Raw genomic sequence first — 18,188 nt, 5'->3', positions numbered from 1 at the left:
CATTCCAGCAGAATACAGCAGATTTTCTTGATATGGTCTCTAATAACGTTTATTAAGATAACTGATAATCCAGATGGCTATACAGTAGAAACATACAATATTAACATTTTCACTTCAGTGACCTAGCAATTTATTTGATTGATTTAAAAGATTTGATTATTTATACACCAGTGGCTTACATTTCTCAGGAGTTACGATATACATTAGTGCCATGCCATGATTCATGCAACAATCAAAAGCATCAAATCTGTAACATGATCAATTGCAATGTCAGTATAACAAAGTATAAACTAACAATAGTAATAACATGCAAACTCAGCCAATCAAAATCCACTTTTCCCTTGTTATCTCTTCAGCATGACCTCACCTTCCAAGATAGAGTTTCAAACTGATGCTCAAAAATGTATATGGAAACACTACCAGATCTCAGAATAGCATTATTCCACAGACAGACCTGGACAGTAGAATTTTACAATTTTTAAAGCTAATTATACATGGCGCATACATTACATAAATAGAATAAATGCTGGGAGCCCTAGTTTATGCAGACTAAAGCACTCACTAAGGCTGACAGGATTCCTTTACAGCTACCTGTACATATGAGTCAAAACACCACTTAATTTTTTATTCCTATCAAACACTAATTCCTAACAAGATCCATTTGGTTTTATTAGCATTTAGGTCTAATTATCAGTAATCATGTGGTACTGAAAACATTCCTAACCTGAGAAGTACTAAATAGAAATCAACTCGTAGCAGAATTTGTTCTCAAATATAATGAATGGATACCAGTTCCTACCTACTTCCCCATTAATTAACTGCAGCAAAGTAAAATTCAAGCATGGAATTCTAATATATTGCACTGCTTTGTGTTCTATCCAATTCCAGATCAATGGCATAAAGCATTTCTGACTGAATTCCTTGAATTCTTAGCACATGATCATATTCAACTAGTTGACAATTTTTACTAAGCAAGAATAATATGCTCGACAGTCTGAGCGAAATTATAAACTACACAAAACTGATCAGTATTTTCCTTTAGGCAAGATTAGCTATTTTTATTAACATTTTACAGGAAAATAAGTTCAAGATAAAATTGCTAAATTATGCATTGATTAAAGATAGTTTGTTAAAATTATATCCAAGATATTGATTGTCCTGCTTAAATGGCACAGGTGCAAAATTGAGATTGGGTTTGGTAGCACCTGTTTGGGCGCTATGGGTGCCATTTGGGTAAATGGCATCTGATACATACATACATGAAAGTGACTCTAAAAGCAAGAAATGCTGGAAATACTCAGCAGGTCTGGCAGCATCTGTGGAACGATAACTCTGCTTCTCTCTCCACAGATGCTGCCAGACCTGCTGAGTATTTCCAGCATTACTTGTTTTTATTTCAGCTTTCCAGTATCTGTAGTATTTTGCTTTTATGAAAGTGGCTCTGTTCTGTTAAAAAATATATATTTTTTAATAAAAGGAATTTATAGTTAAGCTGGATAAATACTTTTTAGACAAGGAGGCAGCGAGGACTGAATTCGCAACAGTGTTACTGTGTCACCTGTTCGGGCTAGGCTATGAGCAGAGACCATGGGATTTTAAAAATTGGTTAAAGAAAAGAGGACTTTATTTAAGAATTTAAATATTTAAAAATTTGATCTATGTGCTATTGTTTTACTTTGTTAATAGTTAGGACATGTTTTGTAATAAACTTAATTTTGCTGTTGAGTAAAGAACTCTGGTATAGAGTGTTCTATTCTGGGGAAAAATAGTAGTATCCAATTGGCTGTTTCAACAGTAGGAAAACTTTAAAGAATATGTTATGACCTGTGGAGAAGTGGGACTGATTTAACAGTGCATGCTTCCCACCTTGGTTGTAACACACACTTCTGCTGCAAATTGTGCCAGACACCATCTTGGTAAAGGACAAACAAGAAGCATCCTTTACCCACATCTGAAGCAGGCATATGCAAATAAGGAGCTTAACACCTGCTTCTGGTCTCTGCAGCAACTTTGGTTTGCCTTGAGGCAGCCAGCACCAGTGCTGATTGCCTTCGGGAATACCAATGTTAAATGCCATGGAAGTAAAAAGAAAAAGTACATGCTTACCATAATCATCGCTGCTCCCAGTCCAGAGATCTCTGAATTCACTCGAGTCCAATCTCTAGTGCTCCCCCACACCCCCCAATTCTGATCTCCAAACCCCTACCTCCTACCATCACTCCTGACCCCCAATAGTCTTCCTCAATTCTGTGACCTTCCTACCCGAACCCCATCCCCAACCAACAGTATTCCTGAGGCCTGTAATCTTTCTACCTGACCCCACCCCCTACCAACAGTACTCTGGGTCTGCAATCTTCCTACCCAATCACCTACCAAACACTGATCACTGATTGAGGGCTGCTCGTTCATCCTCCAGCACCCCTGTGATCCAACCCAATCACTTACCTGGAAATTGGAGCACTAACTTGTGTGGACTCCTACAGCAACACCATGATGATGCTAGAGGTCCAAAATCAGGGGCATCTCAGACCTCCCCACTTGAGCACAGGCCAACATTGTGCAGGTAAGGCATCGAAAAATAAGCACTCCCAAATATCTAGGCCCTGCTGTTTAGTAATTACAGCAATGCACCTTAACCATTATTGATACAATAATATTTATGTACAATAGTTTTTTTTTTACTTTTCATATGTCATTTACCTGTGTTTAAGATGTGCTTCCAAATCACAGCGCTGCATCACTTCTTGACAGTTACTTTCAAAAGGACAGGACACCAACAGTTTGTCTAAAAGTTTGTGAACAAGAATGCTGGACTTTTTGCACAATTTAAAGTGAAGCCTTTTGCGGTCCAATGGGCAGAAATCCTTCTCTCGCAAAAAATTCCGGAGGCACTTCTGGCAAAATGTATGTCCACAGGGAGTATCGAGCGGTTGCAATAGAGGCTGGAGACAAATGTGGCAGACAAGGTCATCATCCATTTCATGCTGGTAATTGTACAGATGGTTCTCCCTTGTCCAGTGCTGTTGACCACACTCAAAGCACAACGGGTTTAAAGGGGGTTCCTTTTCCTCTGAATCAACGTCACCATTAGTAGTACTCATTGTAACTCACTTTGGCACAGTTGTTATCAATCAGTAATTCATCTACAGTCATCAATGCATGGTCAGATGTTCAAATACAATCGATCCTGGTCCCAGCAATCTGAGCCTCATTGCTCTGTAAAAAAAAAAATTCAAAAGGTTCATCTTCCAACAAAGCAAAAGCCACTTTACTCACTTGTTTTACCATTCTTCATTTACTAAAGAAGATACTGTTTAACAGGATCAAACATGAATGCTTTCACTAAAGACAGTTAAATTTTTTTTCGCATTTGAGTACAAATTATTCTACAGCTCCTTTGTATAAAATGGAACCTAGCTTCAAATAATATTCTCTTTTTTGTAAGATGTTATTCACTTGATAGTCAATTACATAACCATTAAAAATCACAGTTTTAAAGCAGTTATGTATCATCTCACAAAACATAATTATCTTCAGTTAGATTTTCAACTTGCTGCCTTGGCAGAAAACTTGCAATGTTGGTAAGCCACCTGTTATACAAAAATCAAGCAGTTCACATAATCGGAGGTCGATCTACAAAGGCAATTTTATGCCAGGCAGCAAGTTGAAAGTTTCATGCAGATTATTTACATGCATGAATTTTCAACAGCGACAATATTATAGTTTCTTGATAGCATCTGGAAAACACTAAAAGAAAATTAAGGAATTAAACTTGCACATTTACATACAGAAAGCATTAGTGTTGCAAATCAGAAATTTGGGCATATGCTGTACACAATTCGTTGACAATTAACTTAAATGGTTAGAAAGTAAGGTGCGGCATATGGCTGAGTAGGTGACATTCATGAACAGATGAGACCACTCCAAGACAATAATCTCTGACAATGCCCTTTCCATCATTCCCTCATCACCCACCCTCTAATGTGTGAAGAAAACAATCCCCAAATACCCCTTGCCTGTTCTATCAATGACCACTAGCTGGAAAGCTGGGGGTGAGCCCGCCTCCGCCGGCCCTGAAGCCAGGACCGTACGGTCCTCAGGCAATTAACTGCCTCCAGTCGTGGCTTCTGCCCCTCTGAGGCACAATGCCCCCCCTCCAAGAGCTGCCAGCCAGAGGGCCAGCAGCCCTTCAGTCTCAGCAGCGCCACGGAGAGTGGTGGCCACTGCTGGGACTGTAGCCACCTCTGGACCCAGCCAGAAATGGAGACTGGAGAAGGAGTAAAATTTAGGCCACATTTCCACAGACCTGCTCAAAAGCTGCCGTCTCCACGATTGATGCCCTTTGCTGCATCTGATCCCAGATAATCTCCCATTCCCACAACTTACTCTGGTCCAAAAGCTATTTTTGTGACCTCAAACTAGGTGCTAGTGGTAGATCCTTGGACTAGTATTTACTCACACAGTGGCTCCCTCTCTACAGTCAAAACTCTTAACATAACCCACAATCATCACAGAAAGCAGAGCCAATCATAAACCCTTCACCAAAAACTCCCAAACCACCTCCTCTGGCTAATTTCATCTTCATTTATAATGCAAAAGGAAACAGCTTGCAAGCATCTGCACCTTTATCAATGATGTCCTGAGTGAGTGTGAAACTTCCATGGTCTTTGAAGCAGTTGATTATTCCCTGTGCAGCCTGAACTTTGAACTGTGTGATAAAGCAAGTTTCATAGAGTACGCTAAGCTTACAATTTAAAGGGATGCAATCACTTAAAAAAGTTAAGTGCCATATTAAAGGAAATAAAATATGTTGAAGTCTGTTTTAATGACAGAAACCCGCAACATGGAGATATGAAACAGAATCTGGGAGAAAATGGCAGAACGACATTGCCCATGACCTCCTTTGATGATAGTTTCCCTGATTTTAAAAAAATACCCTCCCCAAACACGTTTTGCAAAAAGTAATAAAAACTTCAGAACTATGGAGAAAAATCACAAATATAAACAGTGGCCTGGTGTCATGCAGGCCCCCATCTTCCAAGCATGAGGCATATTAATTTTGCCACATGGACATTAAATTTCAAACTATTGTTGAAGTGAAGAAAGGACTTGCTTCAAAAAAAAAAGCCAGATCTTGGCTGGAAAGACATTTGTATATTTACAGACAGTGCTTGGAAAGGACAAAAGACCATTCCCTGACCCATTCAACCTACAATGGAATTTTGATCACCAGATGTTGAATGTGGGGGAAGCTCACATTCCAGGTTGACTGCTAAGATGGCTGAATACACAAACAGACATGGTCAAACCAGCTAGTCACATGAGTAATCTGCTGGGCAACCTGAGTTTTTTTGGAATTTGTCCAAACAGTTTAGACAAAGTCTGTTTGCTCCTGAACGGAGAAGATCTCTCCCGTTTGCTCCCATCTCTTTCTCACAAGCCTCTGAATCCACTGAAGACACATGAACCCCAAGAGAGAAAAGTCTCTTACAGCGAACAAGGTTTAGGAATAACACTGGGCACCAACGAAAAGCAAGATCTACCTACAATCAAGGACTATACAGTGAGCTTGAAGAACCATAACAACTCTTCAGATATTGCCTCAAACTTTTCCACTTTATTTTTCTTCTTTTCTGTCTCTATTTGCATGTATCGCGTATGCGTGCTAGCATGGGCGCATTGTGTATCCGCAGGCGTCAACCGAATTAGAGCTTAAGTTTAATAAATTTCAACTTTTCTTCTTTAAACCGGAGAAAGCCTGTTTGTGTTGGTTCCTTTGCCTTATAATTGGAAAGCGGTGAACAAGGATTCACCAAGGGGGAGCTAAAAATGTGTTTAAAATTTAACCCGGTTACAGTAAGACCAGGTGAAGGTCGAGAGGGATGCCTAGACACCTTTCTCACCTGGTCATAACACCTGGATTTTGCAACAGTAATGATGGCAAAACCATCACATTCGCTGTCATTACACCACAGAAACTGACAGCGACTCCAGGAGAACAATGCAGAAAAGCAGAAGTTGCTGTCTGTGATTCTACGCTCCTCCAGAGGTGTTGAGGTCCTCCAAGAGTGCAATCCTTAAGCAGTGAAGCAAGGAATTTCCATTCCTACTGTAAAAACCCCTTCAAAAAGTTACACCTTGTTGAATGAGGTACAACTGGGTTTTTAAGCAGCCTACTAACACTTCATAATTACTGCTAAATACCCTCACTGGCCCTGAAAAGCTAATTTTATATTTCTGTAATGTCAAATTTCTCCAGCATAATAGAAAATTCCACATATTCTTTAAAATAATTTTTTTTCAGTTTATATTTTAGCTTCCATCTTAATCCAATCACAATCATGTATTTCACTATCTGAAAATTTAAATTAAAAAATGTGAAGGGATTCAGCACTTTTAACTTGCTGCTTTGCTATTTGTGAGAATACTTCAACATGATTAGCTATTTACCCTGCTGGCTAATATCACTGCTGCTGGATGCCTGGTGATCCCCTATACTTGGCAATAGTTTTAAACTGCAGTCGGGAAAGGGGGTCTTTGTACCACACAGAGATCTCTAGATATTTGTGGGGCAGCTTTCTTAGAGGCCAGCAACGAGCGTTATTGCTTTGCTGTTGACAACAAAATTCAGCCCAATACTAGAAAAGTTATACTAAACAAGAAAAAAAAGTTACATTGTAAAAAGCTCCGTCAGCTATTGAGCTTCATTGCTGATATTCCAAATGGGCATGGCAAGGGGAAAAAAACAGCAAACATGGTCCAGATGCTACAGAACGGTGATGTGTTCATTTCAATATATTTACAACTTAAGTGAGGCTAAGGGAGAAAACAGGCCTAAGTATTTCAGCTTAATAAATGCAGAACACTCCTGATTTGCAGTAAATTGGTGTAGGACCTGCTCTCCCAATTGTATTGTTTCCGTGTGAACAAAGCAGACTGTTGCACTATTGATTAGAGAGGACATCACAGCAGTACTTAGAGAGGATATCCTGGGGGGAATGTCCAGCGAGGCAATATGGATAGAACTTAGAAATAAGAAAGGGGTGATCACTTTGATGGGATTATACTATAGGCCCCCCAATAGTCAGAGGGAAGTGGAGGAGCATTCTTCTCTTCTTCTTCTTTCAATATGTAGGGAAATCACAAATAGGTGTAGGAATTATAGGGTTGTCATAGTAGGTGATTTTAACTTCCCTAATATTGACTGGGACTGCCTTAGTGCTAAGGGATCAGATGGGGAAGAATTTGTTAAGTGTGTCCAGGATAGTTTTCTGAGGCAGTATGTGGATGGTCCTACTAGAGAAGGTGCTACACTTGACCTCCTCTAAGGAAATTAGGATGGGCAGGTGATTGATGTGTCAGTGGGACCAGTGACCACTTTGGGACCAGTGACCATAACTCTATTAGCTTCAAGATAGTTATGGAAAAGGATAGGACTAGTCCTCAGGTTGAAGTCCTAAATTGGGACGGGGGGGAAGGCTAATTTCGATGGAATCAAACAGGAACTCTCAAAAGTTGAATGGGAGAGGCTGTTTACAGGTAAAGGGACGTCTGGAAAGTGGGAGGCTTTTAAAAAGTGAGATAGGAAGAGTTCAGGGCCGGCATGTTCCTGTTAGATGGAAGGGCAAGGCTGGCAAGTTTAGGGAACCTTGGTTGACGAGGGTTATTGAGGGTCTGGTCAGGACGGAAGGAAGCAAATGTCAGGTATAGGCAGCTGGGATCGAGCAAGCCCCTTGAGGAGTATAGGGGATGTAGGAGTACACTTAAGAAGGAAATTAGGAGGGCGAAAAGGGGCCATGAGATTGCCCTGGCAGATAAGATAAAGGAGAATCCTAAAAGATTCCATAAGTGTATTAAGAGTAAAAGGGTAGCTAGGGAGAGAGTAGGTCCCCTTAAGGATCAGTGTGGCAATCTATGTGTGGAGCCACGGGAAATGGGCGAGGTCTTAAATGAATATTTCTCGTCCGTATTTACCGTGGACAAGGTCATGGAAGCTAGTGAGTTCAAAGGAGGGAACACAGATATCCTGGAGCATATCAACATTACAAAGGAGGTGGTGTTGGAGGTTTTGAAGCGTATTAAAGGTGGATAAATCCCCAGGGCCTGACCAGGTGTATCCTAGGATGCTATGGGAAGCAAGGGTGGAGATTGCTGGGGCCCTGGCAGAGATTTTTGTATCATCGTTAGCCACGAGTGAGCTACTGGAAGTCTGGGGGATAGCTAATGTTGTGCCTTTATTTAAGAAGGGCAGCAGGGATAAGCCAGGGAACTACAGGCCGGTGAGCCTTACATCAGTGGTGGGAAAGTTATTGGAAGGGATTCTGAGAGACAGGATTTATATGCATCTGGAAAGGCATGGTCTGATTAGGGATAGTCAGCATGGCTTTGTGCGTGGGAAATCATGTCTCACGAAATTGATTGAGTTTTTCGAGGAGGTGACCAAGAAGATTGATGAGGGCAGGGCGGTGGACATTGTCTACATGGATTTTAGCAAGGCCTTTGACAAGGTTCCACATGGTAGGCTGGTCTGGAAGGTTCGAACATATGGGATCCAGGGTGAGCTAGCTATTTGGATACAAAATTGGCTTGGTGATAGGAGGCAGAGGGTGGGGGTAGTGGAGAGTTGTTTTTCAGATTGGAGGCCAGTGACCAGTGCTGCGCCGCAGGGATCGGTGCTGGGCCTTCTGTTGTTTGTCATATATATTAATGACTTGGATGTGAATGTAAGGGGCATGATTAGTAAGTTTGCAGATGACACCAAAATTGGTGGTATAGGACAGTGAAGAAGGTTGTCTAAGGTTACAACAGGATATAGATCAACTGGGAAAGTGGGCAAGGGATTGGCAAATGGAATTTAATGCAGATAAGTGTGAAGTGATGCATTTTGGGAAGTTAAACCAGGGCAGGACATATACAGTGAATGGCAGGGCCCTGGAAAGTGTTGTTGAGCAGAGAGACCTTGGGGTGCAAGTACATAGTTCCCTGAAAGTGGCAACACACGTAGACAGGGTGGTGAAGAAGGCATATGGCATGCTTGCCTTCATCGGCCGAGGCACTGAGTAGAAGAGTTGGGACATCACGTTACAGTTGTACACAACGTTGGTTAGGCCGCATTTGGAGTACTGTGTGCAGTTCTGGTTGCTGCAGTACAGGAAAGATGTGATTAAGCTGGAGGGGGTGCAGAAAAGATTCACAAGGATGTTGCCTGGTTTGGAGGGCTTGAGTTATAAAGAGAGATTGGATAGGCTGGGTCTGTTTTCCCTGGAGCGAAGGAGGCTGAGAGGGGACATGATAGAGGTATATAAAATTATGAGAGGCATAGATAGGGTAGATAGCCAGAGTCTGTTTCCCATGGTAGGGGTGACTAAAACTAGAGGGCATAGATTTAAGGTGACAGGGAGGATGTTTAAAGGGGATCAAAGGGGTAAATTTTTCACAAAAAGAATAGTGGGTATCTGGAATGATTTGGCTGAGGAGGTGGTGGAGGCAGGAACAGTAGCAACATTTAAGAGGCATCTGGTCAGGTACTTGAATGAGCAAGGCATAGAGGGATATGGAATTAATGCAGGCAGGTGGGATTAGTCTAGATAGGCATGATGGCCGGCATGGACGTGGGCCGAAGGGCCTGTTTCTATGCTGTACGACTCTATGACTCTAAGTGCTGAATACAGCCGACAATATAGTCTCCACCACTTAGAAACACAGAAAATTTATGGCACTGAATCAGCATATTTGGCAAATCGTATCTGTACTGGCCAACAGCGAGTTTTCCAGCCTAATCCCACTTTTCAGCTCTTGGTCCATAGCCTCATAGTTACAGCACTTTGAGTGCAAAATTACGTATCCTTTAAATGCAATGAGAGTTTCTGCCTTTCCCACCCTTTCAAGCAGTGAGTTCCAGACCCCCAGCACCCTTCCAGTTCTCAACACCCCTCTAATCCTTCTACCAAATACTTTAAATCTATGCCCCTGGCTATTGACTTTTCTTCTAACAGAAATCGGTCCTTCCTATACACTCTATCTAATTGCCACATGGTTGATTATTTTCATCACTTAGGCTCTGATGTTCCTTTAAATTCTTCCCATTGTACTTCATTTCAGCATTTTAGCAATAACTGTAGATGTTCCTCACTTAAGCTTTTCCACTAAAAAAAACTGATGCCTTTAATACCAATTAAGCATGTAGTGAAGAATCTAAAAGATGTAATTCAATCTCAAGTCATCTGCTGATATTCATCAACCTTACTCTTGCATTTTAATTATCTAAACCCTTGATTGGAATTAATCGCCTTGCAACTCCTTTCATTGTAACTACACTTCTAGTATTATCAAGAGTACATTTTTTATCTACTCAAAAATCACTACACTGTTCTTTGATGCCCACCCAGCTTGTGTGCTTCCCACAGCAATGAATTAGTCTTCAAGTGACAGATCGTGACTTATGCCTCCTACACTGAGTGAGTCATATTGCTACTCTATGGCAATATATTATTCAAGCAATACGTGTACAGGCTGATTGAAAGGCAGCTAAGATAATTGGACACAACCCCTTGCTGGTTACTTTTGCAGATTAGGCACAGTGAGCTTAAAAGGTGATGGGCCATCTTCAGCCTGAGCTGATGTGTAAAAATATATTAAGTTTACAGTTAAGCAGGAATTACAATACCCCTCGGTTGAATTGTGACCAAAATAGAACATAAGCTTGCTGTAATGCCACTGAATTCATTAATCCATATTTCTAGCAGGATTTGACTTTCAAAATAATTTTCTACATACGATGATATTGTTGACTACGACTCTGCAGAATGTTGTACTGCTATTTATTTTGCAGTAATTTTTTGATAAAAAAAATTAAAAGGAACCAGGTGAAAATAGTATTTAAAAAACAATAGGCTGAAAATCCAGCATGCTTGTGGCATATTCCTGTTGTTAAGAGTGCTTCCATTTTTCTGTTAAATTCTTTTTGGAGGACTTGGGTTTTAAAACTGAAAAAAAAGTTTCAGCATCTATGGAATCTGTGTGTTTTTTTTTAAAAACAGGTCATCAGAATGGTCTTTTGGACAGAGCTTGTAAACAAACAGTTACTGGAAGGCACCTGTTTTCAGATAAATACCCATCGGGGGCTTTTTTGACTTGGGGAAGATGTTTACAAAGAAGTGACAGGTCAAGATTTATAGAGGTCAGGAGGATTAACTCCCGAGTTGTTTCTGGTTTTGCTTTGGATAGGCATTGGGATATGGACAATGGTTTGAAAAGGAGTTAAAGAATCAACCTGACAAGGACAAGCCCCAACTCGGCCTGTTCCAGTTCTTTGAAAGCCGGCCAGTTTTTTTATCTCTTTAAGAAACTCTGAGAAGCAAGTGCGAGAAACTGCCTAAAACCTGTTGCTACATTTTTCCTGGAAAGCCTGCCCAAACTGATGTTCAACATCGCCTGACAAGTACTTTTCTAGGAAGATCCCAGTGACAGCCTTCTACGCGTATTTGGGATGCCAAATCAAAACAAAGTACATCTGACATATATCCACTTTTTTCTTAAAGAATTAGCAAGTATTCTGCCACAGTATTCTTTTTGTCTGTTTTTTTGTAGTAGAGCTCTAAAGAGTAAATCTCTTGTTTTCAGTGAGTGAGTGAGTGAGTGAGTGAGTGAGTGAGTGAGTGAGTGAGTGAGTGAGTGAGTGAGTGAGTGAGTGAGTGAGTGAGTGAGTGTGAGAGTGAGTGAGTGAGTGAGTGTGAGTGAGAGTGAGTGAGTGAGAGTGAGTGAGTGAGAGTGAGTGAGTGAGAGTGAGTGAGAGTGAGTGAGTGAGACAGAGACAGAGAGAGGCTAAGGCAAAAAGGGAACTTTTATATTTCAATCTGTGTGCTTATGCTTTGCTTCATTACTGGTTATGTCTTGTGTTATAATAAACAACAAAATTATCAGTTTATTAAAGAAACCTGGTTGGTGTATTTTATTCTGGGATAAAAATAGAGTCTATGATTGACTATCGGTAACTGGGAAAAAAATTTAATATATGTTGTGACCTGTGGAGAAATGGAACTAGAAAAAGTGCACTCCTCCTGCCTCAGTTGTAACATTACTGTAACTCCAGCAAAAGTGCTTCAGAAGCATTTAAATAAGTCTTGAATCTGCAAGCATCATGTCCCAGCCTTATGTCATAGATTCCATGGGGCCTTGTAAAAGGCATCTGCCCCTTACAATGGCAGTGGTGTAGGAGGGAGCAGGGCTGGAATATTGCCAATATTGGGAGCTCCTGTGTCCATGGGCCCATAGGGACTCAGTATGTCACTGGACCAGGCTTGGCTGATGGCCTTGATCGAAGTACAACTTTTTTTTTTAACATTTGAAAACAATTTTACAAAAAGAGCTCACCTTTCTGCAGGGCAGCATTCATCTGCCATAGTTTGCAATCCTACATATGCCACTAATGGCACAGGCACCTGCCATTGCTATACAACTGAATTGACCTCCACTTAACCATGCTAACTTTGGTCCTAAATGGGTGCATTCTGGCATTTACACTGGGATGCACCACTCCACTGACTTTTGGCTCCAGCCACATCAGTCATTAAATAATACTAAAAGCTAGGTGCTTAGATTATTTTCAGTCAAAGGTTGTTCAGAGCCAAAACACTTATTTTTATAAAACTCTTAGTTCATATGTCAAATTTCCTATATGCAGACAAAAATCAGTATAGTTAAAAGTTGTGTCTAGCATCTACAAAGATGCCACACTTGAAATCACTACACATCTGTATGACAAATGTGATGGGTTCAAATAACCACTTACCTTTTGAAAGCAAACAAATATCCCATTTACTAAATATGATCAAAGCAAAAGTAGCAAAACACAGTACTAATGAGCAACAAGTAAGCAGCAGAGATGCAAGACACTTTCTAAAGCTACCATTAACAGAAAAGTAACTATGACCGAAGAGTCCAAATTGCTCAAATACTTTGTCACCATCTTCCTTCTTTATTCAGATCAGTATATCAAGTTAGAAATAATATTTAGTGAAAGAAAAGACAGACTTGCAATTTTTATGGTGCCATTCACGATTATTGGACATCTCAAAGTGCTTTACAGTCAATGAAATAATTTGGAACTGTAGTCAATCTTATACAGCAAGGTCCCACAAACACAAATATGATAATAAGCAGATAATCTGTTTTTGTTATGTTGATGGAGGAATAATATTGGCCAGGACACCAGGGATAACTCCCCTGTTCTTTGAAATAGTGCCACGGGATCTTTAGCATCCACCCGAGAAGGCAGAAAAGTCCTTGGTTTAACGTTCCAACCAAAAGATGGCACCACTAACAGTGCAGCACACCCTCAGTGCTGCAATGGAGTGTCAGCTTTAATTTTTGTGCTCAAGCCCTTGAGTGGGATTGGATTCCAGACCTTCAGACTCAGAAGCAAGAATACTACTAACTGCACCACAGCTGACACTTTTAAGTGCCTACTACTCACAAGAATTACATCAATTTCTAAAGAAAGACAAAAATAACTAAACACAACCAGTGACACAGTCTCAAAATAAGGCGCAACCCATTTAAGACTGAGATGAGGAGGAATTTCTTCACTCAAAGGGGGGTGGATCTTTGGAATTCTCTGCCCGAGGGCTGTGGAGGCTTAGTCATTGAGTATGTTCAAGACTGAGATCAATAGATGTCTACATATTAAAAGCATCAAGGGATATGGGAACAGTGCAGGAAAATGGTGTTGAAGTAGATGATCAGCCATGATCTCATTGAAGGGCAAAGCGGGCTCGAAAGGCTGAATAGCCTACTCCTGCTCCTATTTCTTATGTTAAGGGAAATTCGATAGATATATGACAAATATTGTGGGATACAATATTTTCCAGACACTGGGACCACATGGACTCTAATAGTCTTCTCCAATTGTCCATGTACCTATGTTTCTAAGTTGACTAAACAGAATTCCTTTGGATTGAGCTTATAAATAGAGCTGCCACAGTAGTTGAAATATATTATAGAGCACTATACAGTAGAAAGGAAACAAAGATGACATTTTTAGAGCCCTAATTGTAGAAGAATTTAGTTACTCAAAATATATTTGAAATAGAAAATATTTGTGTGGTGGGAAAGGGTCATTTTTTTTCAGCGCATCCAAAATTGTTTTCTTAGTCAACATGATGCTACTCCAAAAGTAAAGAAGCACTACTTGAATCAGGTCTGGGTAATGGGGCAGAGCAAGCAGGCGGTGATCTAAAATAGCAGAGAATTTGGGAAGGAGTGACCACAATATAATTAGATTCAATGCAAGAAAGGAAGAGGAAAAAGTGAAGTCAAGAAGAATACTTAAGATGAAAAAGACCATACTCCTTAAATGAAAGGAAACAAAATTGGCAAGCAGAACTACAGATCAGCAATGGGAACTATTATGCAGGAGAAAGAAAAAGTGCAAAAATCAAGTATATTCTAGGAAGGGAAAAAAGGGACCCACTGAATGTTGGGTTCCATGGATAAGCAAGATTGGATCAAATTTGGAAGCATTTAGCGTTTGCAGGATAGATAATAAATAAAACTAGGACAAATAAAAATAGAAGGAATTACTAAGAAGATCAGATAGGAAAACAGGAAATATTAGAGAAAAATAGCAGAAATCTTAAAAGGGCAACAAAAGAAGATTTTCTACGAGCACATTAGTAGCAAGAGGATAGTCAAGGAAGGGGATAGGGCTGCTAAGAGATGAAGGAAGAAAACTTGGAGAGCAAGAGAACAGGAAAAATAGTAAAATACTTTGACTCAGTCTACACATAGGAGATTGTTATTGAAATAGTGGAATCATCAGAAATTAACGTAGAACATCTAGTGGGCTTGATTATTCAGAGTGATAGCACTAAATAAGTTACTTAAAATTAAGATGGACAACTACTGGGACCTGACTGGTTATGTCAGAGGATCCTTTGGTGAGTTACATAAAACAAATTGCAAAATTTTGTCCATAATATTAAAAAACTGGGGAAATGAGCAAAAATATGCCCAAGGACTGGACAATGGCAAATTTTATTCCTTTCTTAAAAAAAGACTAGAATAAGACATTAGAGGCCAATTAGCCTTAATTAAGTCATTGGTTAACTACCAGACCTTATAACAGTTGGAGAAACAAACAAATCTGAGGCAAACACCACAAATTCCTGTGTTAGGTTATACCCAATAAATCTATGGAATTCTTTCAAGAAATAGCAGAGGGAACAGATATAGGAAATGCAGTGACTGGAATTTAAAATAATAGATTTTCAAAAAAGTATTGATAATACATAAGAAACCTATGGAAAAGGATAATGGCAAATTGAATTAGGAGAAAAGTGGCCACATGAATAGGGAGATGACTGGAAAGCAGGAAACAAAAAATCTATAGGTAAAAGGAAGCTTGTCAGATTGAGATGATGTGGTAATCATGTTCCACAGGGTCTGTTTCGTGGCTAATCTTATTTACCATACACATAAATGATTAGAACTTGGGAATTGAGAGAACAGTATTGAAATTTGCTGATAATACCACATTAGGATATGGGAATAAGTGACAAGATAATGAAAGACTACAGGTGGACATAGATAGACTGATATAGACAGACAGGTACAGCTGGTTTATAAATAAACCAGGGCAATATAGAAAAATGTGAATAATTTTGGAAGGACGCATAAGAAAAGGGAAACATCTTAAAATGGTAAGATTTTAAAAATTAATCAATCAGTGGGACATCTCTCCAAGATGGGTTATTAATAGGTGGCAATGCAGAAGTAAACACAATCCTTCATTTTGTATCTACATGGATACAATACAAAAGTAAGGAGGTAATGTTGAACTTATATAAAACCTTAGTTTGGTATAGTTGAAGTGATGTTTCTAGTTTTGGGCATTCCATTATTGAAAGGATATAAAAGCATCAGAAAAGTTGTAGTGTAGATTCAGTAGAGGTTACTGAGGATGATCGGGTTACAGTTATAAAGAGAAATTTCAAACATTAGGGGTTTATTCACTGGAGGTTGAGAAAGGGAAGAGTTGATCTTATAGAGGTGGTGTTCAAAATGAGATACATAAATCTTTAAAAAGTATGAAAATTCATTAAGCTTTTTTTTTAAAAAGCCATATGGGATCCACAGTTTTATAAATACTGCATGGAGTACAAAAGCAAGAGGTAACACTAAACTTATACAAATCACTGATTAGGCCATAACTGAAGTATTCCATCCAATTGTTAGACCTCCTTTATTCAAGAAAACAAAATCAGTAGTTTTCTCGAAGTAATCACAAAGCAATTAATTCAAAATTGCAGAAAATTTACAAACCAGGACTGTTAGAGGCAGGACCCCCACCAATAATGTCAGATGTTTGTACTTGCTTTCTTCCACTTCTGACAGACTCCAAGATTTCATCAGTGAGCCAAATGCCACACTCCATCTCTCCAATTCCCCCTCCATAGGTTTCGCCTCCACACTGCTGTTAAACCACAGGAGACTTCCCACCATGCTATGATACTCCAGCACACTCAGCTCACTATTGGCAAACTGCAGGGTCCACACCACATTGCTGGCAAATCCCAGAACTAGCCCTCCAGTTCTACTAAACCAGAGTACTGCTAAAACCCCACGACCCCTTGCCCCCGATCTTCCAGCACTGTTAAATATCAGGTACCTACCTCTAACATGGTGCGCCCTCAGCTTTATTCCTTATCTATTTTAAAGATTAAAAAGTGTATATAATATATATATATCCAAGCTAAAGATGTAGCTGTCACAGAAAAATTGAGCAGTTGCAGAATTCAATCCCCAAAACACTAATATAAATCCCAGAATACCATGTAATGAAATTAAAATTGATTCAGTGACACTAATCATTGGCCCAGATAAATACATGGTTTGCTACATGGCAAAATGTGTCTATTAAAAATAACATGCTCTGACTCACCATGAACAGCACCACAGGAAATCTGTTAACGTTAAAATAATATACCTAGATTACATTTTGAATTCTTCACCTTCAAATCCCTTCTATCTGTGTGATCCCCTCCAGAATTAAAACCCCTCCCCGCATTCTTTGGCCATCAGTCCATGACCTTCTGTACATCCTCCTATCCCTTCATCTCACCACTGATGGAGGAACCTTCAACCACTTTCGAAGTTCCCCCTAATCCCGTCCAGCTCACTAATTCTCTCCATTTTTTGAGAAAACGTAGATTTAAAGAATGCTTTTAATCAAGTTTTAAGTCACCTCCTAAGTCTTGCACCATGGTTTTGGGTTTATTTCTTTTGCGATACCCACCCCCCGCCCACACCATGTGAAGCTCCTGGAGAGATTTTCTACATGCATTATGTAAATGCAGTTATCACATTAAAAAAAAAACTCAAAAGGAAGTTATTTGGCCCTAGAACAAAATGCTTCAGTACCCTTAAAAATAGGTCAGGAAAAGAAAGGCCAGGGGTGCAAAAAAGGAATAAATTAAACACTGACTTCACTAAGTATTAAAGTAGCACAGGATAATTTTGACCTTTGGCCAACCAACCCGCACAGTGTGTTGGCCAGCCCCCTGGCCTTATTTATATTTGGCAGATAAGCTGTGAGATGCCAAACAAGCATTCCAATGCAACACGCCTGATTGAAGCCTCAAATTCAGGCCGGGAGGGCCACCAGAAAGTAACGTTGAAGGGGATTGTGATCCCTGGATGGCAGTGGCCCAAATTTTTTTTGTTGGCAATGCAGGAGCACCTTTGGACAGCGCCTTTTGCGATAATCTCCCTGGAAAGACACAGTGAGAGCGAGAGAGAAAAGAGAGCGAGAGCGAGAAAAGAGAGAGAGAGAACAGAGAGCGAAGAGAGCGAGAGAGAGAACAGAGAGCGAGAGAGCGAGAGAGAGAACAGAGAGCGAGAGAGCGAGAGAGAGAACAGAGAGCGAGAGAGCGAGAGAGAGAACAGAGAGCGAGAGAGAGAGAGAACAGAGAGCGAGAGAGAGAACAGAGAGCGAGAGAGAGAACAGAGAGCGAGAGAGCGAACAGAGAGCGAGAGAGAGAACAGAGAGCGAGAGAGAGAGAGAGAGAACAGAGAGCGAGAGAGAGAGAGAGAGAGAACAGAGAGCGAGAGAGAGAGAGAACAGAGAGCGAGAGAGAGAACAGAGAGCGAGAGAGAGAGAGAACAGAGAGCGAGAGAGAGAGAGAACAGAG

At 40.2% G+C, this 18,188-nt stretch overlaps 1 protein-coding gene across 6 annotated transcripts in view; it reads right to left on the bottom strand.

Moving 5' to 3' along the window:
- lnx2a (ligand of numb-protein X 2a) overlaps positions 1-18,188 on the bottom strand; it is a 227,763-nt gene that overhangs the window by 133,941 nt on the left and 75,634 nt on the right. For all 6 annotated transcript variants that reach the window (XM_068033559.1, XM_068033562.1, XM_068033563.1 and 3 more), the window contains exon 2: positions 2,701-3,216. In XM_068033559.1, the coding sequence (XP_067889660.1) occupies positions 2,701-3,101 (401 nt within the window). In that variant the 5' untranslated portion in view covers positions 3,102-3,216. The remainder of the gene's footprint in view (positions 1-2,700; positions 3,217-18,188) is intronic.

The sequence above is a fragment of the Heterodontus francisci genome, chromosome 6, assembly GCF_036365525.1.
Source record: "Heterodontus francisci isolate sHetFra1 chromosome 6, sHetFra1.hap1, whole genome shotgun sequence".
Lineage (NCBI taxonomy): Eukaryota > Metazoa > Chordata > Chondrichthyes > Heterodontiformes > Heterodontidae > Heterodontus > Heterodontus francisci.
Note: the sequence above shows the minus strand (reverse complement) of the source record. Positions and strands in the feature narration are given on the sequence as shown.